This window comes from Tursiops truncatus, chromosome 11 (assembly GCF_011762595.2).
Source record: "Tursiops truncatus isolate mTurTru1 chromosome 11, mTurTru1.mat.Y, whole genome shotgun sequence".
Taxonomy (NCBI): Eukaryota; Metazoa; Chordata; class Mammalia; order Artiodactyla; family Delphinidae; genus Tursiops; species Tursiops truncatus.
In genome coordinates, this window is record NC_047044.1 from 99502107 (window position 1) to 99529815 (window position 27709).

The 27709-nt window shown below is 50.5% G+C and overlaps 1 protein-coding gene and 1 long non-coding RNA gene across 2 annotated transcripts in view; one reads left to right on the forward strand and one right to left on the reverse strand.

Moving 5' to 3' along the window:
* Positions 1-27402, reverse strand: part of SLC6A13 (solute carrier family 6 member 13) — a 35528-nt gene extending 8126 nt beyond the window's left edge. The window contains exons 1-9 of the mRNA XM_033867219.2: positions 26631-27402; positions 26078-26225; positions 24952-25377; positions 22004-22210; positions 12579-12713; positions 9318-9458; positions 5732-5816; positions 4974-5106; positions 4000-4134 (exon numbers count right to left, since the gene is read on the reverse strand). Of these exons, the coding sequence (XP_033723110.1) occupies positions 4000-4134; positions 4974-5106; positions 5732-5816; positions 9318-9458; positions 12579-12713; positions 22004-22205 (831 nt within the window). The 5' untranslated portion in view covers positions 22206-22210; positions 24952-25377; positions 26078-26225; positions 26631-27402. The remainder of the gene's footprint in view (positions 1-3999; positions 4135-4973; positions 5107-5731; positions 5817-9317; positions 9459-12578; positions 12714-22003; positions 22211-24951; positions 25378-26077; positions 26226-26630) is intronic.
* LOC141275922 (uncharacterized) lies at positions 4506-5858 on the forward strand. Its single transcript, XR_012324581.1, has 3 exons — positions 4506-4883; positions 5002-5120; positions 5587-5858. It is a non-coding gene; the product is annotated as an uncharacterized lncRNA (long non-coding RNA).
* Positions 27403-27709: the final 307 nt, after the last annotated feature.

Below are 27709 nucleotides of genomic sequence, written 5' to 3' on the forward strand. Positions count from 1 at the left end.
GCCCCGGACCTGCCCAGCCTCGGGCCCCCGAGGCCTACTCCCCGTGCCTGGCGGGGCCCAGGCTACAGCCTGACCCGCCGTCCACGCAGGAAACTCTGTTTCCTCGGAGATGTTCCGTGGCTGCGCACGTGCAGATCCCACGGTTAGGAAGTGTTGCAGACTTGGGCTTGGGAAGAAGAAACAAGAAAAGCTGTGACTTGGCAGGTCACCTCGCCCAGAGGGGGAGAGACTAAGACCGAGTTGGGAGGAGAGCTTGAGGAGAACGGAGGAAAAGGCAGCAGAAGGCCTGAGAGCTCAGAGTGCGGGGCTCAGACTGGCTGGAGGCTAGCGAGCCGGCTCCGCGCAGCTGCTCCTGGCCAGCCTGCTGGGGCGGGAGAGCCGCGGGGCCGCGGGAAGGGCCGGAGGAAGCAGGGCAAGCCATTCTCTACCCCCCACAGGCGACCTGCCACGTGCCCCGTCCGAGAGCCCTGGTTTCGGGAGCAAAGCTCCAGGGTGTGGTTGGCTGGCGCAGAAGACTGCCCGACAATACAAGCGAAAAGCGCTTCAGGGAGTGTGGGCTAAAGAGAGGTCTTGGAGGGGCGACAGAGAAAGAGAGAATTTCTAGAAGGTCCAGGAAAGATGTTTTCAACCTGAGTCCAACCCCAAGGACTATTACATTTTCTATTTTCAGGAAGGCAATCGTATGTAAGCCTGGGCTTTGGAGTCAAACTGAACTGAGTTCAGTTCCTAACTCTGTTAATAACTAGCTGTGTGATCTTAGGCAAATCACTTAACCTCTCTGAACCTCACTTTTCTCATCAGGAAAATGGGTATAATAACAAGTAAAATAACAAATGGGTATATTAAGAAATGGAATGGGTAAAATAACAAATAAAAATAATGTATGTAAAATGCCTAACACATAAAGAAATATTAGTTCCCTATCCCACTTCAGAATTAATTCTAGAATAATAAAAATCAACTCTTAAAACTAATCATTCATATTCTTTGGGAAATGTATATCATGGTGATTAAGGCAGAAGACGACTTGGGATGAAACCCAAGCTCCCCCTCCATGCTTGTTTCGTAGTTTGGGGCAAATTTCTTAACTTTTCTAAGCTCCGACTTCTTCATCTGTAAAATGAGGCTACGCCTAACTCGTGGGATTAGTGTGAGGACTCAACTGCCTTGTGCTCTTAGGGAAGGGCCTGGCAGACAGTGAGCACATAATACACGTGTCAGCTATTGGCCTATTTGTCGTTGCTGTTATTTTAAAGAAGCAACTCACCTTCCAGTAATAATAAGGTCCCATAGGTTTCCATGCACGACATCAAAATGAAAAGACTCGTTCTCATCAATGGCTCCAACCTCCTTCCCTAAATAAACCCTTCCTTAGAGAGCTTAAGGTAGAGGTTTCAGGTGTTCAACAAGGACTCTCTGGACACCTCGTCCCCAGCCCCTGTCCTTATCGATCTACCAAAGTGCAGTGGAACAAAGGGTCAGCGTGAGGGAAAGAAAAAGCGCCAGGACCCAGCACACGCTGCACCAGCGGAGTCTCCCGGGGCCACTCCGCAGTGGGAAAGAGACGGTGCTGGGGGCGCCGGGCGAGGCAGCAATCCCCCACCGCACAGCAGCCTGGCCAACGAGATAAACTCAGCAGTGTCTCCGCCTGGCTTCCGCTCCAGACGGAGAGCTTGGCCGAGAAAGGCGCTCTGGTCTTTGTGCTGCAGGAATTTTGCAGCTTTCTCAAGTGCCAGGCAAATGAAGGTTGGCATTGGCACACTTCCTGGGGAGCGCCAGCTACTTCCCATTAGGGCTCTGGCGGGGGGCATCCCGCCCTGCAGAGGCTGCTCTGCTCACTGACAGAAAGGTGGGCTTCAGCAGGAGGCCAGGACCAGCCGTTAGGAAGTCTGCTCGGAAGCTCAGGACCAAGCCTGGCTCTTGGAACGTCTCCCTCCCTGGGCTCAGAGGATTCTGAAGACATCGCTGCCTGCACAGCCTGCAGCTGCCCAGGTTGGAAGGATGGTGTCCTGGAGAGAAGCCTGAAAGAGGTCTTATTCCCTGCAGTAACCCAGACACAGAATTACGGCCTTTTAACTCTCAGAGTTGAAGGCGCTCTGGTCCACCTTCTTCATATTTGCCGGCAGCTATTACGTAGCAAACGTTACACCTAGAACATACCTGGCACAAAATGGACGCTCAATAAATCTTTGCTGAATGAATGAGCTGCAAGAGAAACAAAGACGAGCAGACAGGACGTTGCCTTCAAGAGACCGTAAAACCTGTGGGACTTGTCACCATGCAGACCTGGATTCCAGGTGCAGGTGCGCGGATGGGAAGTTCTTTAAGCTCTCTAGGCCTTAATTCCCTGTCTATAAGATGGGGATGCCTCATTGGTCAGCGGTGAGGATTAGCTGAAATAATGCATGTGACCCTCTTAACGATGCCAGGGCCATAGCGGGCGCTCAGCAGTTGTTAGCTAAAAAGCTGGTCAGGACAAACAGAGCGTCGATCACAGAAGCCATAGGTCAGCTCCAGAGACGCTGGACCCTCTCTCCCTTTCTTCTTTCATTCTACCTGCCTGTCTCCCAGCCTGATCTCCAGAAGGCGGCTTGTGGCTCAGCCACCGGTTCACACCGCTGCCCCAGAACCGCAGCGGCTCCCTCCGGCGTGAGGGATCCAAGCCGAACCCACCCCCGGCCTCCGAGGCCTCGCCCAGCTCTGCTGCCCCGCAACCTCCTGCTTGCTGCCTGCCTTCCACCACGGCACTCTGGGTCCCGGCCTGCCGTTCCTTCCACGTGACCTTGGGCCCTGTTTGCTCATCTGCGCAGCGAGAAGTTTGCAGAGATGACGTTGGGGTTTTCTAGCTTCAGCAGCTGGGGTTCTACAGTTTGGCTCCGAGGCCCGACTGCAGCCCTTGGGTCCACGGGGAGACGAGGTGGCTGCCCCTGTGTCTCTATCTGTCTCAGAAACGGGGACGGGAGGGTGAGCTCCTATCCCACCGGATGTCGTGGGGAAAGAGCCCGGGCCGAGGCTGGGGAGGCTTCCGGGCTCGAGTGGTCTGCTGCTTCAGGGAGCCCTGGCAGCCGCAGGACTCAGGATGGAAGAGCTCGTAATTCATCCGGGGGTGCTGGGAGGCTTGAGAAGAGCCACCCAAAATTCTGCACAAGGGGAGCCACTGCCTTCGTGGGAACGGTCCCCGCCTCGGAGGGAGCTGGGGGGCTGTTGCCTCCTCTGTTGCCCCCTCTCACCTCTCAGCAGTGACAGTGCCGCTGCCTTACTATAGAAACGTACGAAAAGCCGTTCGATTTCTGGTTTGCTCTGAGCTGGGCGTCCCTTTCAGGGGCACAGCCCTTCCAGCCCAGGAGGAGGCCCCGGGAGGTGACCTCTGTCAGGGAAGCGGGCTCAGGCCACAGCCGGGCCGGGCGGGGCTCTGGGCGGTGCTCACCCGCGGCCTCTCTACCCCCGGCCCCCTCCTGGCTTTGCTGGCCTTCAGAACGGCTGCCAAAGAGAAGACGAGACCCTGGCAGAGGCTTCTCAGTACAGGCCCTGCCGTCCAGACCCTCGTCAGCTGACAGCCCCCTCCCGGAGGGTGGACCCTGAAGGAAGGGCCGGGGGCCTCTGGACAGCACACAGGAAACTCAGCACCACCAGCCAGCTGGCCCTGGGAGGCGCTGGGGGCCGTGGCCAGGAGCGGGCGTTGTGGGCAGAGGGCGGGCCAGAGGGGCCAGTGGAGGGTCAGGAGAGAGAGAGGCTGTTCGAAATGAAAGGAGACACCCAGAGGGGATGGGAGGTAGTGGAAGGGGAGAGCCTGGGGGAAAGGCTGTTAGGACGCATTTACAGCCCCCCAGAAACACTACAAAATGCCACGAGGGCCTCAGGGCCCCTGGGTTCCCCGGCAGCTGTGAACCCAGGAGGGGGAGATGCGTGGAGACACCCCCCTCAGCGTGGATGCCTGGGGTTGTCCAGGAGCAGAGATGCCCAGCTGAGCACAGGGACGGCCCCGTCTGTGCGTCTTACCTGGGGGTCCCACAGACGCGTGAGGTTTGGGTACAGGTAAAACTGAATTCCTTGGGCGGCCCCAGGCAGCGTCACCCCTCGAATCAACAGGACCACCAGCATGAGGTAAGGGAAGGTGGCTGTGAAGTACACCACCTGGCCAAGGGGCAGAGGAGAAGGTAAGGAACTGGGGCAGCCAGCAGCGGGGGGACGGGGAGGGGGCAGGCGGAGGAGCCGCCAAGCCCACGGCAGAGGTCACCCCTTCTGCGCCCTCCCGCTCCCCCCGCAGCTGCTCAGCACTCAGCCTTCAGCCCTCCCCCCTCCCTCTGTCTCCCTGACACACACCCAGCAAATATCTGCTGAGTGACTGAGCGAACTTAGGCACGCTCCCAGCAAGAAGCTTAGAACAGTGGCAAGGGTCGTCAGGGACAAGAAGCTCTGTCACACATGACCCCTGTCCCCACAGAGCTCACAAGCTTAGCACAACTGGGCAGCCAGCTTAGGAGGGAAGCCTGGTCAGAGGCCGCCAGGGCAGGAGTCCAGGAGAACTCGGGATGCCCTCATGCACTCCAGGGAAACGAGTCTCCCCAGGGTCTCGGGGTGGATGACAGTCATGTTGAGATTAATAGTCATGACGGAATTGCTTTCCCAGAGAACAGCTGTATGAAACGGGGAGCCGTGAACCGTGTTCAGTTTGCGGTGTGCCCACACGCATGGTGCATTCCAAGATCAGATTCCTCCCCACGTGTCCCTCCTGCCTCTCTCTCTCTGTCCTCTCTCTCTCTCCCCTATTCCAGTTCCCCAAATACCAGAAGGACATACCACTGAATCCAGGAAAGGCACAGAATCAAGCAAGAGAGACATGTGAACTCCTCGTGGGATCATTCCCTCCCATCCCCGACTAGGTACAACTTGGGAAACCCCTGGGTGGCTGAGCCCCCGGGGGAGCAGGGTGGCCCAGGGAAGGGAGGGGCCTGGGGCCCTCGAACACAGACCTTGCCCGTGGACTTGACCCCCTTCCAGATGCAGAAGTAGCAGATGACCCAGGCAAGCAGGAGGCACAGGGCCAGCTCCCAGCGCAGGGCCCCCAGGTGCTGGATGCCGTCCGAGATCTTCAGGACCCGCCTCCTGGGGAGAGAAGGGTGAGCAACTGCACCTGTGCCGCCGGCCTCAGCTTGGGCAGCGGAGCCGGGCCTCCGGCTCTGGTCCGAAGGCTTGTCGGCTCCTTTACCCTGATCCATGAGGCTCTGCTTAGCCCAGAGATGGGAGTAGACAGAGAGGAGGCAAAGACAAACTGTTCCCAGGCGGGTTTGCTCTGGCAGGCTGAGGACCAGTTTAACCCGGAGAAGGGGGTGCGAACACGTATGTTCTCAACCGGAGGGTTAGGATGCTTTGATGTGAGGAACCATGTCTTCGGTGAACGCCAATATTTCGGGGCGGGGCAGTAGAAGCAACACACATGCAGCCGCAGGGGAGGGTGGACCCACATGGCGGGCGGGGGTGGGAGGGGTGGGGGTGGGGGTGGGGGTGGGGGGTGGGGGCGGGGAGCGACGCAGGCCCAGCGCGAGGAGAGCCTCGGGAAGAGCCCTGCCCTAACCACAAATACAGGCACGGCGGGAAAAAGCCACTCAGGTGACGGCGCCACCAAAGGAGGAGGCAGAAACTCGTCCCCTGCAGCCCGTGGGGTCCCCAGCCCCGCGCCCGTCTATGGGACACGCCGCCCACACTGCGATGGCGCAGGGGCCTCACTTACTCCCAGAACTCGATGACGGGAGAGGTGGCGTTCTCAGAGCTCACGTTCACGGAGCTGCTGGCCCTCTGGAACTCCACGCAGTGCTCTGCCGGGGGTCCAGGGCGGGGCGGGGAGCGAGAGAAACATCACTGGCCAGTATGTAACATGAGCAGAGAGTGGGGCGAAATTTCAGGAGACTGGGAAGCACGGTATCTGGGCTGAAGGTGCCTAAACAAAACAGCCTCATAATAAAACACAAAACGAAACACATAATGACCTCAGCAAAGCCACTGCACCCTCTCCCACTTCTCCGGGGTGGAGCCGGGGCGGGGGTGGGTGGGTGTAGCACATTCTCATTAAAGCACCATCAGGCGGCCTCAGGAAAGATGCTTTGCACGCCATCAGCTTCAAACATACGAACATTTCTGGGCCACTGTCCTGCAGAGAGTGGCCTTTGAGGAACAATAAGGATGCCTTCTGGGGAAGTGATGTAGCTGAGGGCTAAGAGCACAGGTACAGATCAGAAGGCTCCGGCTTGAATCCCTGCCCCCCTCCGGCTATTCGCTGTGTGGCTTTTAAGCCTCACTTCCGTGGTCTCTGAATGTACACGAGGGGACTTCCCTGGTGGCGCAGTGATTGGGAATCCGCCTGCCAATGCAGGGGACGTGGGTGTGATCCCCGGTCTGGGAAGATCCCACATGCCGTGGAGCAACGAAGCCCGTGCGCCACAACTAATGAGCCTGTGCTCTAGAGCCCGCGAGCCACAACTACTGAGCCCATGCACCTAGAGCCTGTGCTCTGCAACAAGAGAAGCCACCGCAATGAGAAGCCCGAGCACCGAAACGACAACCCAACGTAGCCAAAAATAAATAAATAAATAAATTTAAATAAATAAATGTACATGAGAAGATCCCAGTGTAGGACTGATAAGCGGAGACTGCCCGGCACTCCATAAATAGTGGCTTTTAATTACCCGTCTACGACTGTGGACTTTTCACAAAGTGTTCATACTCTTCTTTATGTTTTATTAGGACAGTAATCCTGGGAAATATCAATAAAGACAGAGAGCGTTTCCCCACTGTGCACACACGAAAGCTGATCTTCTTAGAAATGGCCCGGCATCGCTTGTCTGTGATGACGTGAAGGCTGGGATCCAGCTCAGCAAATTGTGTATGTTCCACCTCCAGAAAATCTGGGATCTGACCCTTCCCGTTACAGGTATGAGCACCAGTCTGATGCAGGTCACCACGGCTCCCGGCTCCCTGATGGGCCCAGTTTCTGCTCTTGCCTCCAGAGTCAAATCTCCAGAGAGCAGCCAGGGAGGCTTTGCTCAAACTTCAGTCATGTCATGGCTCTGTCATGTCCCAGTTCAGAAACCTCCAAAGGGTTTCCCATCACACTCAGAGAAAGAAGCCCAAACCTCATCATCGCCTCCAAGGCCCCATTCCATCCACCCCTCTCCTACTGCCCCGCCCCCACTCACCTGCTCCGGCCACACCTGCCCTGCTGCCCCCTGGATGCCACCCCACTTCTGCACTGCTGCTTCTCCTACCTAGTGTCTGCCTCCACACGCCCTCCTCCTTCAGAGCATGACCCAGCGTCACCTTCTTAGAGATGCCTTCCCCGATGACCCTATTTAAAATCACACCCCACCCCTAAGATTCCCAGTCTCTCCTCCCCGTTTAGTTTTCTGCACAGCAGTGCCTCTAGCATGCCACATGGGATGCACTGATTTTGTTTCTGGTCTGTCTTCTGCCGCTAGAATGAAAGCCACGAGGGTAGGAGCTCTGTTTCTGCACCTTGCATGTCCCCCGTACTTGGAACAGAGCCTGGGGTAGAGCCAGGGCTCCACACACACCTGCCGAACCACGGGATATTAGCGGAGCCCTCTCTCCTCCAAACCAAGTCACTTTCCTTGAAGCCTCAGCACACCCAAAAGGGCTGTTCCTTCTGGACAGGATGGGATGTCCTGTGCTACTCAAGACGCTAGGCTCTGAGGACTCCAGACTCACCAGGAGAAATGCCCAAAATGTCATGGAGCCAAAGCCCTGGGTATTGAGTTTGCCTCAGAGATGCTCCCCCTGCCAAGTCAGCCAGAAGCACACAGGCCTGATGATGGCCTGAGGCCAAGCCCCTGGGCACCAGAAAGGCAGAAACTTTCTACAAGAGGAACTGCACTGAGACCTGGATAAAATCCCCATGTGAGAAGCTGGCAGGGCGGATTTTAGTGCAGAGAGAGAGAGAGAGAGAGAGAGAGAGAGAGAGAGAGACGAGGGAGGGAGGGAAGAAGGAAGGAAGGCAGGAAGGAAAGAAGGGGGAAGGAAGAAAAAACACATAATAAAGAAAATAATAGAATAAAACAGATTTTAAAAACTTGATTCATTCCATGAATATTTTTTGGGAGCTCATGATGCTAAGTGCAAAAGGTGTAGAGATGAAGACACCATTTTGCCCTCAAGATCTTGCAACAAACAGAGGAAAAGCGGGGTGAGTGCCACAGTCAAGGGCCGGGGCCAGTGTAGGCGCTAGCAGACACACTTGAGAAGAACCTAGCAGATCTTGGGGTGTCCGGGGCGGTACCTCCAAGATTTGACTTTTCACTTGACAAGTAGTGGGACAAAGTGGTGACAAGGGAATGAAAGCCTGGAGAGACAGCATCAAATATGAGGGCGAGGGGGCCTTGAACGCCAGGATAAACGTGCAAAACCACTTCCCTGGCAAGTGAGTAAAAGATTCACACTCTAGCTCAGAACTGAGTAACTTATCTGAACAAGAAAAAGTTCATCACGGCACAGGTAGGGCCTCACTGACAGGCACGAGAGGTGTCTGGACATTGGGAGCAGGACAGTGTCCACCTGCGCGGTCCAACAGGGCAGTGACCGGCCACGTGTGGCTATTTACATTAAATTAACTTAAATTAAATAAAAACTTTAAAATTCAGGTCCTCACACGCACTAGCCATGTTTCAAGTACTCGATAGCGCATGTGGCCAGTGGCTACCGCATCAGAGTACAAAGCACATTTCCTCACCACAGATAGTTCCTTTGGAAAGCACTACCCTAGAAATTTTTAATTTGTATTTTTAATTGAACATTTTCTTTCAATTCATTAGACTTAGTAGTTCTATCGCCATAGAGGCTCTTGTCTTAAAAGAAAATCACGGGAGAAAATTACTTGCTATGGTAAATTATACTGATGCCGTACAAAACAGCTTATCCCTGGTTAAATCCACATGACTTGGGAGTTGGAAAGGCCTCAAATAGTATCAGAAAGAAGACATGAAGAATAAATAAATGAGAAAACAATATATCCATATATCAAACTAACCACGTTTCAAATCAAAACCCATAAAGGGCTAAACTGCACAAAAAGAAGTCAGTTCTATCTTCATAATAACGTTGATTCAACACATGAATTTTTTGAAAAAGTCTGTGATATTTTTCCTGTGATGCTGGTGGACTCTCGCTCTTATCTTTGACATTAGACCTCTGTCACCTCCTTGGCAGATTTCTAGCATGTCCCAGGTGAAGGATGGGGCCTGGGGACCAGGATATGGGGACAATCCCTCTCCTGGTCACCGCAGCAGAGCAGGTGGAGGTGACCTCACCTGTGTTCCAGTCGTGGCGGCAGCTCCCCCAGGGCAGGTCGATGGTGAAGCTGCTGAAGAGGTAGAAGAGGGCCCAGGCCAGGACGATGATGTAGTAGATGTTGAGGAGGATGACAATGGTCTGGGAGGCATAGCCGATACCTGGGCGGAGGCACACGGGGCTGGGGACACGGGGCAGGTTTCTGGCTCCGCCCACCCCTGCTCAGGAGAGGGTCTGTGCTCCCCTGTGAGTGTCCTGAGACACGGGGTATGGGGTCTGGGCTCCTGGATCGCTGCCCCCTCCCGTCGTGCAGCACCGCCAGGCCAGGCCGGGCTTCCTCCTGTCTCCTGCTGCCCTGCCCTGCTGCCTGTACACTCTCATCTGTATGCTGCAAGTTCACTGATTCTAAGCTATCTTACAAATGTACAAGGCTAACTCCGAGATTCCAATAGCTAATGTTCCCTGGAATTCATCTGATATATTTCTGAAATGTAAAAACACGCGTTAGGGGACTTCCCTGGTGGCACAGTGGTTAAGAATCCGCCTGCCAACGCAGGGGACACGGGTGTGAGCCCTGGTCCAGGAAGATCCCACATGCTGTGGAGCAACTAAGCCCATGCGCCACAACTACTGAGCCTGCGCTCTAGAGCCCGCAAACTACAACTGAGCCCGCGAACCACAACTACCGAAGCCCACGCGCCTAGAGCCCGTGCTCCACAACAAGAGAAGCCACTGCAATGAGAAGCCCGTGCACCGCAACGAGGAGTAGTCCCCACTCGCTGCAACTAGAGAAAGCCCGCACGCAGCAACGGAGACCCAATGCAACCAAAAAATAAAACTAAAAAAAACAACACGCGTTAAAAGCAGGAAGAGACAGTTCACAGAGGAGCACACACACACAGGCAATGAACATCCTCACAACACACTCATCCTCCCTAATAATCGTAGGTGTGCAAAATGAAAAATGATGAGCTACCATTCTGCACCTGCAACACTAGTGAACATGTTTACAAACGATATAACTCAGTGATTTCCAAACTTGTCCACATAGTAGTAGAATTAATTACCTGGGAATATTTTAAAAATTCCAAAGCCCAGACCAGACCCCAGACCAATTTAATAACAATCTCTGGGGGTGGGGTACAGGCCTCAGGATGTTTGGAAGGTCCTGGGGTGATTCCAGTGTGCAGACAAGTTTGGGAGCCAGGTATATAACTCAGAGCTGTTAAAGATACGGAGGAAAGACGCTTACTCAAGTCCGGTGATGTGTACGTCAGCATAACACTTCCATAGAACAACTTAATAAGCATGGTCAAGGGACATCAACTTGGTTGTCCATTTGATCCAGTGATCCTAATCCTGAGAATTTATCCCAAGGAAATAACTCCAAAAAAGGGGGGTAAAGGCTACCTCTACGAAGATACATGACAGCAGAATATCCATTTATCAGTGATTGAAAATAAGCAGAAAGCCCAGAACAGAGAATTGTTAAGCAAATTATGATATATCCCCTTGATGGAAGTTTATGCAATCACATGATTGTCGTGTAAAAAATGGAAAATAACACTAACTAAAAAACAGAGGGACTGGACTTCCCTGGTGGCGCAGTGGTTGAGAGTCTGCCTGCCGATGCAGGGGACACGGGTTCGTGCCCCGGTCCAGGAGGATCCCACGTGCCGCGGAGCGGCCGGGCCTGTGAGCCATGGCCGCTGGGCCTGCGCGTCCGGAGCCTGTGCTCCACAGCGGGAGAGGCCACAGCGGTGAAAGGCCCGCGTACCGCCACAAAAAAAAAAACAAAAAACAAAAAAAAAAAACAGAGGGACTTCCCTGGCTGTCCAGTGATTAAGATTCTGCGCTCCCAGTGCTGGGAAGGGTTCAATCCCTGGTCGGGGAACTAAGATCCCACTTGCCACACAGCGTGGCCAAAAAAACCACAAAAACGACAGAAACTGTGTATATTTCATATTAATAGATATGTAAACTTTATATAGAGAGAAAGAAATAATGAAGTAAATCTCTCCAAACTGGAAACAACCCAAATGTTCTTCAGTGGGTGAATGGTTAAATAAACCACAGGACAACCATCGACACCATGGAATACTGCTCAGTAATGAAAAGGAATGAACTACTGATACAAGAGCAAGCTGGGTGGATCTCAAGGGCATCATGCCAAGTGAAAAAGCCAGTCTCAAAAGGTCACACACTGTATGATTCCATTTATGTAACATTCCCCAAATGACAAAATTATAGAGATAGAGAGCAAGTTAGTGGCTGTCAGAGGTTATAGGGGTGGGGAGGGGAAGGGTTAGTGTGACTATGAAGGGGCAGCAGGATGGAGATCTCCGTGGTCATGGAACAGCGGTGGTGTTTGCACGAATCAACACAAGTGATAGAATTACACAGAATTATACACACACACATACACACACACACACACACACACACACACACAGCAAGTGCATGGAAACGGGTGCGATCTGAGTAAGGTCTGCGGATTGTACCAATGTCCATTCCCAGGTTTTGATATTGTTCTATATAAGATTTTTATCATTGAGGAAAATGAAAATGTCACTGGGTGAAATGTACACGTGACCTCTCTGGGCTACTTTTGCAACTTTCTGTGAACATATAATTGTTTCAAAATGGAATCTTAAAGAAAATCCTATATAGAGAGAAATGTTGAAATAAAACATCCTAAGTTTTAAATAGCTATTGTGTCAAGATGGTAGAATTAAAAAAAAATTTTTAACATCTTTATTGAAGTATAATTGCTTGACAATGGTATGTTAGTTTCTGCTTTATAACAAGTTGAATCAGCTATACGTATACATATATCCCCATAACTCCACCCTCTTGTGTCTCCCTCCCACCCTCCCTATCCCACCCCTCTAGGTGGTCACAAAGCACCGAGCTGATCTCCCTGTGCTATGTAAACATTTTATCTATTTATTTATTTATTTGGCCACGCCACGCAGCTTGTGGGATCTTAGTTCCTCCACCAGGGATTGAACCTGGGCCCCTGGCAGCAAAAGCACAGAGTCCTAACCAGTGGACCGCCAGAGAATTCCAAAGATGGTAGAATTATTACTTTTTTCTCATTCAAATTCTCTTTTTAGGGAATTCCCTGGCAGTAATTCAGTCTTGGGCCCACGGTGGAAGGTTTAACATAAAGACACAGAGTCTTATCTGTATCAGCACTGCTGATACACCACCCAGTTATTCCAAACAAGGTTTATAACCACTAGTGCAGAGACTGTGGAGCCGGGCGCAGAGCTACTCACCCTCAAAGATGGGGCAGATCTTCCTCCAGGCTGTGATGCCCCCCTGGCTGGTGTACTGGCCTAGTGCTGTCTCCAGGAGAAAGACAGGAATGCCACAGGTAAAGAGGAAGATGAGGTAGGGGATGAAAAAGGCACCTGCGGGTGGGAAACAGGCTGTCCATTACGTGGCACTAGCCTCCTTGTGGTCCACGGTCATCTCCCCCCATTACCACCCCATGCTTCCAGTCAGAATCCCGGGGATGGGGACTGTGCAAAATGGCGGGGACATCTGTCTAGATGTCTGGAACCACGGCAGAGATCAGGTGTCACCAAGTTACTTAGGACCTAGCCAGTCACTTCCTTCACTCTGAAGTTTCCATCTATACCTTCCAAGGTTTGCTCCCCATCAACTTCAGTTGCTGCCCAAAGAACACATAGCTTGTGGTCATAGAAGCAGCTCACTCAGTCACAGATATCCAGGAGCATTCCCACAGCCCACAGTCTATAATTTTTGTCAAGGAAATGATTGCTCTCAATGTTAGAGACGGGCTTTTAGCGGACTGAAATCAGATTTCCCTTAGTAATCCTCTCTGCTTCTGTTTTCACAGTCACTGCCTGAGACAAGTCTACTGATGCCAGAAATGCTGGCATTTGCTCCACCATAGACCTCTATCTGCTGGCAACTGGGCAGGGGAGTTCACAGGAGAGAGTCCCAGGGGGAGAGATGTGCACAGAGAGACCCAAGTGCCTGCAGAGGGTCCCCTACGAGCTTGAGTGCTGGTCAGCACATGCGTGTGAGGACACTACCCAAGGAGAGGAGAGAATCCCTCAAGAAGATAGAGCCTGGTGGTACTCACGCAAGGCTGGGGACATTCCAAAGACTTAAGGAAGAAATGACACCAATTCTATACAAACCCTTGCAGAAAATTTAGAAGCAATTCTTTCCAACTCATTCTACGAAGCTAGCATTACTCTGATAACAAAAGTAGATAAAGACAAGAAAAGAAAACTATAGATCAACCTTTCATGAACATAGATGCAGAATTGTAAACAAAATTTTAGATATCCAACAATATATATAAAAAAAGTAATACATAGTGGAGTTTATCCCTGGAATACAAAGTTGTTTTAACATTAAAAAAAAAATCAGTGGATCATATTAATAAATTTAAAAAGAAAAACCATATAATCGTTTCAATAAATGCAGAAAAGTATTTGACCAAATCTAACAGCCATTTCTGATTAAAAAAAAAAAAAACTCTCAGCAAGTGATGAATAGAAGGGAATAAAGGGCATCTACAAAACACCTACAGATAACATCATACTTAATGGTGAAAGACTGCTTAACCCCTAAGGTCGAGAGTAAGACAAGGGTGTCCAGTCTTACTATTTACCACTTCTATTCAACATTGGTTCCATCAATATTGATTCTAGTCAAGGCGAGAAGGCAATAAAAGGAATTGAAAGTTACTCAAAAAAAAGTTATTCAGATTACAAAAGAAGAAATAAAACTGCTTTACTTGCAAATGACATGATTGCCTATGTAGAAAATCCGTTGGAATTTAAAATAGTCAAACTCATAGAATCAGAAAGTAGAATGGTGATTACCAGGGTCTGAGGAAGGGGGAAACAGGGTGATGCTGGCCAAAGGGTATAAAGTTTCAGTTTTGCAAAATGAATGAATCCTAGATATCCACTTTAACCATAGTGCCCACAGTGAACAATATTGAATTGTTTTCTTAAAATTGTGCTAAGAAGGTAAATCTTACGTTGTGTTCTTATCACACACAAAAAATTAAAATGAAAAAAAGAGGACAGAAGGAAACTTTTGGACGTGATGGATGTGTTTATGACATTGATTGTGGTGATGGTTTCACCAGTATATGTTTACCTCCAAACTCACCAAGTGGTATACATTAAATGTGTACAGCTTTTTGTACATTAGTCATACCTCAATAAAGTGTATTTAAAAAGAAAAGAAAGAAAATCCTTCGGAATGTACCAAAGAGCTGCTAGAATAAATAAGTTAATTTAGTGAGGTTACAAGATATAAGATCAGCATAAAAAATCAATTGCATTTCTTCTACTAGCGCAAGCAATTATAAATTACAATTTAACAAATAATACCATTATAACAGCATCAAAGAGGTGAACTATTTAGGAATAAATTTGACAAAAGATGTGTACACTCATAACTGCAAAACATTGCTGAGAGGAATGAAAGAAGACCGAAATAAATGGTGAGGCATACCATGTTCATGGGTCAGAAGACTCAATATTATTAAGATGTCAGTTCTTCCCAAATTAATCAATAGATTCACTGTAATCCCAATCAAAATCCCAGCAGACTTTTTTGTAGAAACTGACAAACGGATTCTAAAGTTCATATGAAAATGCAAAGAACCTAAAATAGCCAAACAACTTTGAAAAAGAAGAACTAAGTTTTAGGCTTACCTCTACCTTATTTTCATATTATTATAAAGATACAGTAATTAAAACAGTGTGGTTTTGGTGTCAAAATAAACAAATAGATCGACAGAACAGAATAGAGTCCAGCAACAGGGCCAGGCACATTTGGACAATTGATTTTTGACAAAGGTGTAAAGGCAATTCATTGGAGAAAGGATAGTCTTTTTAATAAATGATGCTAGAACAAGTAGATATACATACACACAAAAAATGAATTTCAATCCATACCTTCATTTTATACAAATATTAACCCAAAATGGATGGTGGACCTAAGTGTGAAACCTAAAACTATAAAACTTCTAGAAGAAAATATATGAGACCTTGGGTTAAGCAAAGATTTCTTTCATGTGACATCAAAAACATGAGTCATAAAAGAATAAATTCATAAACTGCACTTCATCAGAATTTGAAACTTCTGCTTTTCAAAAGACATTGTTAAGCAAAGGAAAAATATAAGACAGAATGAGAAAAAAAATTGCAAAATGCATATCTGATAAAGGACTTGTATCCAGAATATATAAAGAAGTAGCAAAATTCAATAGTAAGAAAACAAACGACCTATTTTTTTTTTTTTTTTTTTTTTTGCGGTACGCGGGCCTCTCACTCTTATGGCCTCTCCCGCTGCGGAGCACAGGCTCCGGACGCACAGGCCCAGCGGCCATGGCTCACGGGCCCAGCCGCTCCACGGCATGTGGGATCTTCCCAGACCGGGGCACAAACCCGTGTCCCCTGCAATGGCAGGTGGACTCTCAACCACTGCGCCACCAGGGAAGCCCTATTTTTTTTAATGGTCAAAAGATTTGAACAGGTTTTCACCAAAAAAGATATGTGGGCTACAAATAAGCACATGAAATGATATTCAACATCATTAGTCAATATAAATTTAAGTGACAATGAGGTAATGTTCGCACCAATTAGAAAAGTTAAAATTAAAAAGACAGACCAAGTATCGGTAAAGTTGTGGAAAAGCTGGCACTCAGATACGCTGCTGGCAGGAAGGTAAACATGGTACAACCATGTTGGAAAAGTGTTCCGCAGTTTCTTAAAAAGTTAAAGGTGCCCCTATCATATAATCCCGCCATTCCACACTTCAGTGTTCCCTCAAAGGAGATGAAAGCACATGTTTATACAAAGGTTTGTACACAAAAGTTCTTAGCAGTTTCATCTGTAATAGCTAAAGCCTGGAAACAACCCAAATGTCCATCAACAGGCGAAGAGATAAATTGTAGTATATCCACATAATGGAATACTACCCAGTAATAACAAGAAGGGAACTACTGAGACATGAAAAAGATGGATGAATCTCAAAGTAATTATGCTGAGGGATAGAAGCCAAGTAAAGTATATACTGCATGATTCCATTTACAGAAAATTATAAGAAATGCAAACTACTATATAGTTTGGAAACAACCTGGAAAACTAGGCCTGGGAACGACCTAAGTGTCCCTCAACAGATGCATGGATAAAGAAAATGCTATATGTGTAATGGAATATTATCCGGCCATAAAAAAAGAAGAAATTCTGCGTGTTGCAGCCACATGGATGGACCTCGAGGGTATTAGGCTAAGTGAAATAAGTCACAGAGAGAAAGTACATACTGCACGTCCTCTCCTATGTGTGGAATTCATAGAGGCAGAGAGCAGAATGGTGATTACCAGAGGCTGGGGGTGTGAGGAATGCGGACATGTTGGTCAAACTTCATTATAAGATAAACAATTTCTGGGGATGTAACATACAGCATGGTGGTTGCAGTGAACTATACTGTCTTATATAGTTGAAAGTTCTTAAGATAGTAGATCTTAAGTGTTATCACCACCAAAAAAAAAGGTAATTATATGAAGGAATGGAGGTGTTAACTAACCTTACTGTGGTAATCATTTTGCAATACATACATGTATTAAATCATCATGTTCTACACCTAAACTTACTATCCATAATATATCAATAAAGCTGGAAAATAGTTATATTTTTAAAAAACAAAACAGGTTTTTGGTTGCATTGGGATGGGGTAGCAGAGGTCAGGGGTGGGAGAGAGGGAAAGAGGAAATTTGGGGGAGTGATGGATACCTTCATTATCTTGATAGTGGTGATGGTTTCAAGGGCGTGCACCTATGTCGAAACTTATCCAACTGTACACTTCAAATGCATGCAAGTTGTTGTAAGCCAATTATACTGTCATAAAATTGCTAAAACAAAAGTTAGTGGGGAATAGGCTCCTCCAGCTCTTTGCCTCTAGTCCACGCATCCGTAATTCAGGCACTGAAGGAAACGCTTGGTGACCACAAGGGCAAAGAAATATCGTAAACAATTCAGGCACGTGAGTAGATAAATCAGCCCAAGGCTTGCTGGGCAGGAAGGGGCAATCAGGGAAGAGAGAACCCAGTAGCTGATATGAACAGTCCTGCTGGGAGCTGGAAACATCGCAGAGAGAGAGAGAGAAGACAGGGGGCAGGGGGGAGAGTTTTCAGCCTGGCTCAAGCCCCTCATCCCCATCTTTGTGCCACCTGCTCTTCCCCAGTGAACCGAGCCAATGTTTAACCGCACTGGGTCCGGTGGTCAGTCTGCGCCCCTCCCCCTCTGCCTCCTTGAGCTCCTGGGCAGCTGGCCAGAGGGGACAAGGTCCACACCCGCCAGGCCGAGTCACTGGCCCCAAACCGGGGAGGGAGTTAGGGACGAGATAGAGCCCAGGTGCCCACCAGGGAGTCCTGGGGCACTGCCTCTTTCCCCACCCAAGCCCCAGTCACCACCACTCAAAGATGGAGCCACTCCTGGAGACGGAGGATGGAGTCAGTTATCTGCTCCCCAAATCCCCCGTTTAGTCTCCTTGCCCAAATTCTAAAATGTCCTGGCATTTTTCCCCATGGGATGGGAGAGACCACATGCCCATCCTGGAAAGGAATCATTCTGCTGGACACCCTTCTCGATAGGAACACATTCTGTGGCGTCACCTGTAAGGCTCCAGGTGACATTTTTTTAGGACAAACTGACGATATGCCACATGAGCAGCACAGCAGTGAACATGCATGACTATTACAAGCTGTAATCAACACTGCTGGACCAATACTTGGCATTGCTTCATTAACTAAAAGTGGTGACCAGTTGTCACGTACTCATAAAATAACCGTGACTCTTACATGAAGAAAATCGCTCCTTGTTTCTCTTCGTTCTTTAGTATATCTACGGACAACCTCAGGGCAAACGGGGGCCATCTAATGCCCTTGACATTGGTGTCCCCATGCTCCCTCTCCCTGACATCCAGAGGTAGGCTTTACTTGGCTATGGCCCTTCCCTCTAAGATCCCGGCTTTGAGAGGTCCAGCTGTAGCCTCACGTGGGTCTCCAGCCCCAGGCAGCCTGGGTGTTGGGCAACTCAGTCTGCCGGTAGCCGGGGTCCAGGGAGCTGGAGGGCTTCCGGCTGAAGGCCCAGGTTCCGAAGCAGCCAGGACTTGGGTATTTGGGCAGAGCCACCAGTTATGTGAGAAAGAAGGACATCAAGGAGACTCTAAGCTTCTTAGCCTTGTAACCAGTCTGCTTCCCCCCTTAGTCCCCTGCAATCAGTTCTCAACACAGCAGCCAGACAGCGTACAAGTGTAAGATTGGCCCCTCTGCTCAAACCCCTGGCCCGCCTCCCCATCACTGGAGGGAAAGCCAGAGTCTCACAGTGGCTGACAAGCCCTGGGTGACCTGCCCCCCCAAAGTGACTCCCCTCCAGTGGCTCCCCAAACACGCCAGCCAACCTCCTGCTTTAGGGCCATTAACACCTGTTTCCTCTGCCTGGAGCACTTTCCCCCTAATATCCACGTGGCCGGCTCTCACTCACCGGCAAGACTTCACTCTAACGTTCTCGGTGTGGTGGCCCGCAGCCCCCCTCCTGTAGCACTCAGGAACCTCTGATATGCTATGTAATTTTCTTGTTTACTGTGTTTATTGTTTATTGTCTGTCTCTCGCAGACAGACAAGGAGTGTAAGCCCCACAGGGACAGGGAAGGGGTCTGTTCTGTTTATAGATTATCACAACAACTCGGAATAATTCCTGGCAGGTGGTGGGTCCACAGTAAGTCACTGTCGTTGGGTGACACAGTCCGGGCTTGGTTGGCCTGACTGTCGAAAGCCACGGGGAGGGGGGCGGGCAGGTGCTCGGGGTAGACTGGCTACAAGGCCTGGACGGCAGGGAGGGCGCTTATCTAGGAGGCGGCTGAGGCGGGCGCCCCCTGCACCCGTCTCCTGATGGATTTTAGACAGGCTTCTTGGTACCCCTTTCTCAGCATCTCTGGTTTTCGACTACAGTGTTTCACCGTTTCCCTGTTCCTCTATCATATGCTTGCCTCAGCCTCTTCCCTGCTCCGGGACTCACTTCTATTAGGATCTACGAAACGTTAAAGCTGGAAGGAACCGCAGAAGATATCACTTATATTTTTAGATTGGAACTGAAATTGCGCTTTGGGGACGTTTTCCTCCCTGACTTCCCCACCAAACAAACATTAATGATAATAAAGTCCCGAGTTTATCCCCCCAGCCAAGCACAAAAGTGGCTACTTACAGCTATGAAGTTCAAGGAAGGGCCCAGAAAAAAGCAGGCTGATGACACCCGTGACCCCAGCACCCTCCTGCAGAAGCTGCTCAGAACGTCCCTCTCGCCCCCAGGAGTCCAAGCCCCAATCTGAGAACCACGGGTTTAAACAAAATCACTAAAGCAGGAGGATGGGGTCAAACCAACCTAGACGGTCTCTGTCCTCCCCACCCCCTTCCCCATGTCGGCAGCGAAGGGTCCTGTCATAAGGAGGCCTCCGTCCCCTCTTGACAAGAGACGAGAAGGTGACGAGATGAAGTGTGGGACCCGTGCTCTGGGGGGAGGGGACGAGGGGGTAAAGGGGACAGAAAGGTTGAGCCTCTGGGAACACCAAAACCCGGAAAAGCGGGCCTGTCTGGGCCCCTCTACAGGCCACACGGGTCCCGGGTTTGTCCCCTTCACACTGGCAGGGGCGCCTCCCGCGTGTCCACCCGGTGGCCCTGGCTGACTCATGCCCTTCAGAGCAAACCCGGGCATCGGCCTCGGCCCCGGCCCCAGAGCCCCTCCGAGCACTTCCTCCAGCTGCTGTTGTCCATCAAGGAGAGAGAAGAGGAAGCCTGAGGCCTTGTGCCCTATCGGGGAAGAGACCGGGGTGCTGGCCTAAGGATTCCGCGGACCGTTCCGTGAGCCCCGAAACGGCTCGTGGGGACCGGCGTGCTGGAGGGCAGGCTCTTCCCGGCACGAGGTGGCCACCCTCCTGCCTCTGCTCCCCCAGAAGCACCCACGTGAGGAACCAGGGGCCGTGGACACGCTTGCTCCCGGCCTGCCTTTCCCCCGAGACACGGCCACACCTCCCTGGGCCGCACAAACTTACACAGAGCCCCAAGGCGGAGCTCAGACGTAGGCCTCCCCTCGACAGGATGACCCCGTGTGCCCTGCCCAGGCCCTGCTCAGCCCAGTGGTTGGCACCAAGCCTGGGACCCCCCTCCCACCTCTTCGTGCCACTCCTGCTAATTCCCCAGCCACCCTCACCCAATTCCTGAGAGGCTTGGGGAAAGCGGCTCACCTCCCGACCTTCCTGCCGCGTGAGGAGCTAAGCTGGTTACCGGGTTCCAGACACGGAGCCCCAAGGCCCGGCTTAGCCCCCAGACTCCTTCTCCTCCCTGAACGACAAGCCCCATCCCTCCGCCCTCGGGCCTAAATGTCTGAACAAGCCGGCGGAGGGTCCAGGGCTGGGTCGGGACCTCCCTCCTTCCCTCGCAATGTCAGCCAAGCAAAGTCCTGCTGCTTCAGGCTGCCGGCCAGGAAGTCTTGTGGAGAGCGAACACATCAGCCCATTCCCACCCCTCTGGAAAAATACAAGTTAACCTCCAACCCCACGGCCAATCCCCGGTTGCCACAATCCTGAAAGTAAGACTATGGGCTCAGAGCATCTGTGTGTCACCCCCTTCCCATGCTCCCTCTTCCACCCCGCATCGTGGGCTTCATCTCCCCAAAACCACTGAGACTGGGCTCACACACGGAGGCCCCCACACCCCACAAAGGGGTAGGTGTGGCATTAGGGTTCCCTCCAGGCCTCGTGGCCCACAGAACTCCCACCCCCTCGGCCTGTCCCCGTGACCCACCTTGGCGTTTCCCCTCCTCTAGCGCAGGCTGCAGCCTCCCATAAAACCAGCCCTGGGAGCCCAGCCCCGCTAAGCTCTACCCACCAACGAGGGGACCTTCCGAGCCCACTGCTCGGCCAGAGCACTTCAGCACCCGGCAAATCCCTCTGGGGCTCCCCAGAGGCCCAGGAGTGCCTGAAGGAGAGTCCCCGGTGGGAAAGTGACCAGCAACAGGGGCAGCGGAGTGGCTGCAGCGCCTGGAATGGCGGAGAATGAGAGGCAGGAGAGACGCAGGAAAGAGTTAGAGTTCATGCTCCCCCCACACACATTTCAGTGGGAAAATCTTAAAGGAAGAGCCACTGGTATCAAAGGTGACACATGGGGGGACACATGTCACAGAGCAGGGGGAGGACAGGAAGTCACGGCTACGGAGTCTCGAGACCTCATGGGACAGTTGGGTGCCGACATCCTCTTCAGCATAGCTACTGTCCGTTAGGCCCTTTGCACACGTGACCTCTACGCGTTACAACAGCCTTGAAGGGCAGGTAGAACTATCTCCGTTTACAGCATTTACCTGAGCTCCCAAGGTAAGGCTTGCCTGAGATTACAGGGCGTAAGTAGCAGAGGCAGAACCCAAACTCCCATCCGTCTGGTTCCCAGCCTATACCCATGTTTCTCTGAAGCCACAATAGGGACCCCCCAGGAAGTCGCCCCTCTGTCTAGGTGTCTCTCCTGCAGTGCCCTGAGGGCCTTTCCAAATCCAGTATCCTCTGCGTCCATGGGACTCCCCAGAGGGCAGTAAGTGCGTGAGATGCAGACAGCCTTGGGGTGGGTGGGGGGTGAGGGTGACGCAGTGGGTCTCACCTCCCCCGTTTTTGTAGCAGAGGTAGGGAAACCTCCAGACGTTGCCCAGCCCGATGATCTCCCCGGCCACGGACAGCACGAACTCCATCTTGTTGTTCCAGTGCCCCCGCTGCAGGCCGCCAGCCTCCTCCGCCTTTTCCATGCCTGGGCACACTGGTTTTGTCTCTCCATTACTGGTTGTGCTCGAGACCCTGCTATCCATTCCACCTGGAAAACAAGCAGGGCGCTCCGTTACTGCTGGGAAGCCTGGAAGGAAAGCTGCCCCCTTCCTTCGCCAGGAACTTCCCGAGGGAATAGAGCCCTGGAAGAGATGAATCCTACTCCTGTCCGCAGATCCACATCCTCCTTAGCATCTCTTGCTGGTAAAGGCTGGGTAACAGCTGCTAAGAGTATATATCCCTTTCATGTGTCAGGAAGAAAGTGCTGACCCTGAGCCACAGACACTGCTCCCCTAGAAGGTTCCTTGGGTGGGGCTTGTGGACATGGGGTGTTCATGTGCCCCAGGTTGTCGGAGTTCTCCCTTCCACCCTACAGCCAGCTTCGTCTGCATTAGCATGTGCCTCAGTTTCTCCATTCCATGTATGGGGACAGTCACAAGGATAGGAGTTGAATGTATCCTCAAAGTCACCAATTTCCCTTTTGGGAATTTACCCTAAAGAAATAATTGTGATGGTTGGTAAAGATTCAGCACTGAGGAAGTTCACTGTTTATAACAGCCAAATACTGGAAAGTATATAAATGTTCAGAAATGGTAAATAGGTTAATAAATTAAGGCACGTACGATGGACTACTATAGAATCATGAAAAAATGTGTTACAGAAGAAAGTGTAGTGAAATGAAAAGTTGTTCACAATGTGTGAAGTGAAAAGTTAGGAAATAGCACACATGACATGATTTTGCTGGGAAAATACCTTATAAAGCATTTGTATGCATGAAGATTAGGATATCCACCAGTGGATGGGCTATAGGCATGTTTTCCTTATCTATATTTTCTACATTTTCATCGAAGAACATGTTTTATTTTGTAATAGGAAAATAAATGTCAGTATTTTTGGATCCCTGCAAGGGGGTGAGAGTGGTTGAGCGGGACCAAGCACTCTGCGTAAGATGAGCTAACTTTTGGCTGCACATACGGCATGGGGGATCTCAGTTCCACGACCAGGGATCGAACCCGTGCCCCCGTCCCCGACTGGGAGCACAGAGTCTTAACCACTGGACCACCAGGGAAGTCCCGAACTCTGGGCTCTTTTTCTTTTTTGGTGGTGGCCGGTGCACGACTCTATTAAGTAGAGAAGGCAACATAAAATGAATACAGAGCCGTAGCGCTGCACCCTTCCTGGCCCTTTCCTAGACTCGTACTGGGATTGAGGACGCGATTGGATGCGGTCCACGTTCAGTGAACAGCTACTGTAGACTAAGTGCTTTACATAGTTATTTCGTTCAATCCACACAGCTCTGAGACGTGAGCAGTATTCCCTCTGCTTTGTCAGCAGGAAGCTGCGGTTCAGAGAGGCTGGGTGACACGGGTGCGGCCGTGTGGCACAGCTGGGACCTGAGCCCATGCTGCCTTGCTTGTTCACTTACCTCCCGCAGTCATACTGGCTGGTGGGTCTAGCGTAAGCATCCCCGACGGTATACGGCTGCCCCCTCTCTGGAGAAGTGGGTACACGCACTTCTTTCTACTCCCCGAGAAACGTTCGCATGAACACAATTTTCTCACAGGAGCCCCAATTGGCCACAGATTCTCCTGTGGCTCTGCCTTCCCAGCGGGGCTTCCCCGAGGGATCCAGAAAGTCAGAGGGAGGTCAGGAACATATTGCGTATTTGATAAATGAATGGGCTTCAAAGACTGTGGGTTAAGAAGGAGAAACCCAAGCAGCTGGCCCTCAGAAGCTTCCCCAGTCCTTTGGAGAAGGTCTCCTCATGTCTTGTGCAGGTTCTGGGGCTGATGGATGTCTTCCAATGATAAAGCACCATCTCCCTCACTTCTCCATTCCCCCAGACCCTAGAAGAACAGACCCCTAGGGACCCCTGGGTCCCTTAGCCGCGCTGGGTACCAGTCCTCAGAGCAGCATCGTGCGACTGAAGGACAAGCCTGGGTTCAAATCATAGCTCTGCACCAGAGGCCACACGACTTCAAGGAAGTGAATTAATTACTCTGAGCCTCAGTTTGTGCGTCTGTAAAAGCGAGGGTGACGGGATACACTTAGCCATGAAGATTAAATGAGGATATATATATATATATATATATATGCACTTCATAGTATAACAGGCACTCAAATTTTTATTTTCTTTTAATCCTGTCAAAAGTTTTATGTTCTTTCAACTTTCAATCTTGTCTCAGAAAAGAGAGCCTTGATTTTCTTAGAAGTAAACCCAAATGTCTTTCCTCTCCGTCTGGTCTCTTTCTCCAAATCACATTGGCCCTTAAATCAGCGACCACTGAAGTTCCAGAAAGTCAAGACAATAGCATATAGTCTTTGCACATGACACATAAATGTCATAGTTTCCAGGAGAGGATCCCAGAACCCTTTGGCTGTAGGTCCCGTGAATCCTACCCACCTACAGTCTGAGACCCAGAAGCAGGAGCAAAAGAGAAGAAAACAGCACCAACCTCAGCGCAGCTGCCACCAGAGGTCCTGTCAGAGGGGAGAAGAGCTGTCCAGGGGGAAAGGGAGGTGCTGCCTATTTAAAGTGTGGCTCCCACTCCTCGGGCACTTGTAATTCTAAACTTGACCCCGCCCACATTCCGCCCTCCGTCCCCTGCTCCCCGCCCCTCCGCTCCGCTCCGCACAGACACTCAGACACACACACACACACACACACACAGAGACACACATAGACAGACACACACACACACACGCACGCACGCACAGAGACACACATAGACAGACAGACACGCACGCACGCACACGTGCACACACGTGCACAAGCGCGCTTGCACTTACCTGCATATAGAAAAGTCTGAAGAAGTGTTCGCCGAACGGTTATTAGTGGCTACGTTTGGAGAGTGGGGTTGGGGTCAGGAGAGGAAGTAAAGCTTTTTAAGCTTTAGTATTATTTGAAGTTTTAAATAATGTGCTAGAATTGATTTTTTAAATAATTGTCTCCACCAACACAGAAAAGGAAGTGTCAAGGTTCACAGCAAAGCGAAGTCCTACCCCCATCAGGGCACAAGAGCTGACAGATGGGGAAGAGGATGGCGGAGGGTGGAGTCATCGGAGCCCCAGCCCCACCAGGGCGGATGTGCAGAGTGCGTGGAGGCTGCTCGGGCTCCAAGGCCCCGTGGTCCAGGGTCTGGGTCCTGCTCCTACCCCTTCCCAGGCTGAGGCCGTGAACAAGGTGTCCAGCTTCCAAGAGTCCTATTTTCTCACCTATAGAAAGAGGAGAAGCGAATGGACCTGGAGATGATCATACTAAGTGAAGTAAGTCAGACAGAGAAAGACAAGTACCATAGGATATCACTTACATCCTAAATCTAAAATATGATACAAATGAACTTACCTACAAAACAGAAACAGACTCACAGACACAGAGAACAAACTTACAGTTACCAAAGGGGAAAGGGGAGAGGGAGGGATAAATTAGCAGTTTGGGATTAACAGATATACATACTATATATAAAATAGATAACCAACAAGGACCTACTGTATAGCACAGGAAGCTATACTCAATATCTTTTTTTTAAGTGTTCTTTTTTAAAAATTTTAATTAATTAATTAGGTTGCGCCGGGTCTTAGTTGCGGCAGAGGGCTCCTTAATTGTGGCACATGGGCTCCTTAGTTATGGCATGCAAACTCTTAGTTGCGGCATGCATGTGGGATCTAGTTCCCTGACCAGGGATCAAACCCAGGACCCCTGCATTGGGAGCATGGAGGCTTAACCACTGCACCACAAGAGAAGTCCCTCAATGTCTTGTAATAACCTATAATGGAAAAGAATCTGAAAAAGAATAGATACATATGGGTATGTATAGCCAAATTGCTTTGCTGTGTACCTGAAATCTTGTAAATCAACTATACTTCAATAAAAAATAAAAATTAAAAAAAAAAGAAAGAGGAGAATATTCCTTACCTTGCAAAGTTGTGGGAGGTTTCAGGAGATCTGAGTAAAGGGCCTAACACACAGCAAGCCCTGATTTACCCTTAAGAAAGTATTCACGGTGAGCGAGGAAGTTTCCTGAAGGGGACCGGATTGAGAGACCCCTGAGCAAAGCCGGCTCCTGCCAGACAGAAGGAATGAGTCAGGGGGTATGAGGGGTGACTGAGTGGGATCGTACAGATGTGCCAGTGAGGAGGGTAAATCAGAGACTCTAAGGCAGTTTCTATCCCTCTCATCCCCCATCCCCCATCTAGGACGCAGAAGCACATCCTGAAAACACCCAAGGAGCCTCGTGGAGATGATTATTCTTAACGTTTCTGCCGCCCCTTCCCTCTCCCCACCACCATCCATCTGTCTAATTTAAGTGTGCAAAGCAATAGACAAGGGTTTCCTGAGAAAGGCTGCAAACTCATGCAAAAAAGTCCATCTTCAAAAGCAATTAACTTCCATCCTTACTTATCAGCGAGCCGTACTCACTAATGACCTGGCACTTGTAATCTAAAGTCACCGGATAACTGAGGTTTACCGAGGTCTTCTGAGAAGCCGGATGCCGCGCAGCTGTTGGCGATGCTTCTCAGCCCTCCTGTGTCCTGACGCAGGGGAGCCTCTGGGATCCCAGTGTCCAGGATCAGTGGGGTAAGTCTGAGTCAGTTCTGAGTTGCTGCTCCTGTACTAGGCAACGTCTGGTTTTTCTTGTTGATCCTATTATGTTTGCATAACTGCTGCCATGTTACCATGTTGATTGCCACTTCGTTCCTCTCCAAAGCTTTATTCCTCTCCAATTTCTTTTTCTCTATAAAGCAGGAGCGATGCGGTAGGTCTTTTGCCCTGCCTAGGCTGACTAAGTTTAAAGAAGTGTGAGAACCCTGATAGATGAGCGCGCACGACAGCTCCTCACAACTCTGTCTGGGGTCGAGCACGAGTCCGGCAGGGCAAGCCTTGTCTCCCTTGGGTCACCAGCATCTTTGGGTCTCCTGGGTGCAGGGTCCGGGAACTGGAAACAGTGCTAGAATCAGCGTTCAAGGCTCCCTTCTCAAGAGGCTGCTAAGTTTCAAGACGCACTTGAGATCGTTAGTGAGGGTGACTGGAGTCTGTCCTCCCAGAGCCGTATCTACGAAACAAGGCAGACCCTGGAGAAGCAGACTAGGAGGCCTTGGTTTCTATCAAATTGACCCTGGGTTGTTTTTGTTCTTGTTTTTGTTTGTGTGTTTGGGTTTTTTTTTTTTTGCGGTACGCGGGCCTCTCACTGTTGTGGCCTCTCCCGCTGCGGAGCTCAGCGGCCATGGCTCACGGGCCCAGCCGCTCCACGGCATGTGGGATCTTCCTGGACCGGGGCACGAACCCACGTCCCCTGCATCGGCAGGCGGACTCTCAACCACTGCGCCACCAGGGAAGCCCGACCCTGGGTTTTTTAGATGCCAACATGCCATGATCTAGTCTCCCAACAATTTTTTTGGGTCTCTCCTAGGAGTGAAACAAGAGCAAATAAATTTTCAAAGGAGCTTGATTCGTTTCAGAAAGGATATTTCCGAGCAGCACTGGTTTCAATATTGGAATGGGTTGGCCAAGGGAGTGGCCTGTGGGGGCGGTCTTCTCCTCGGGAGA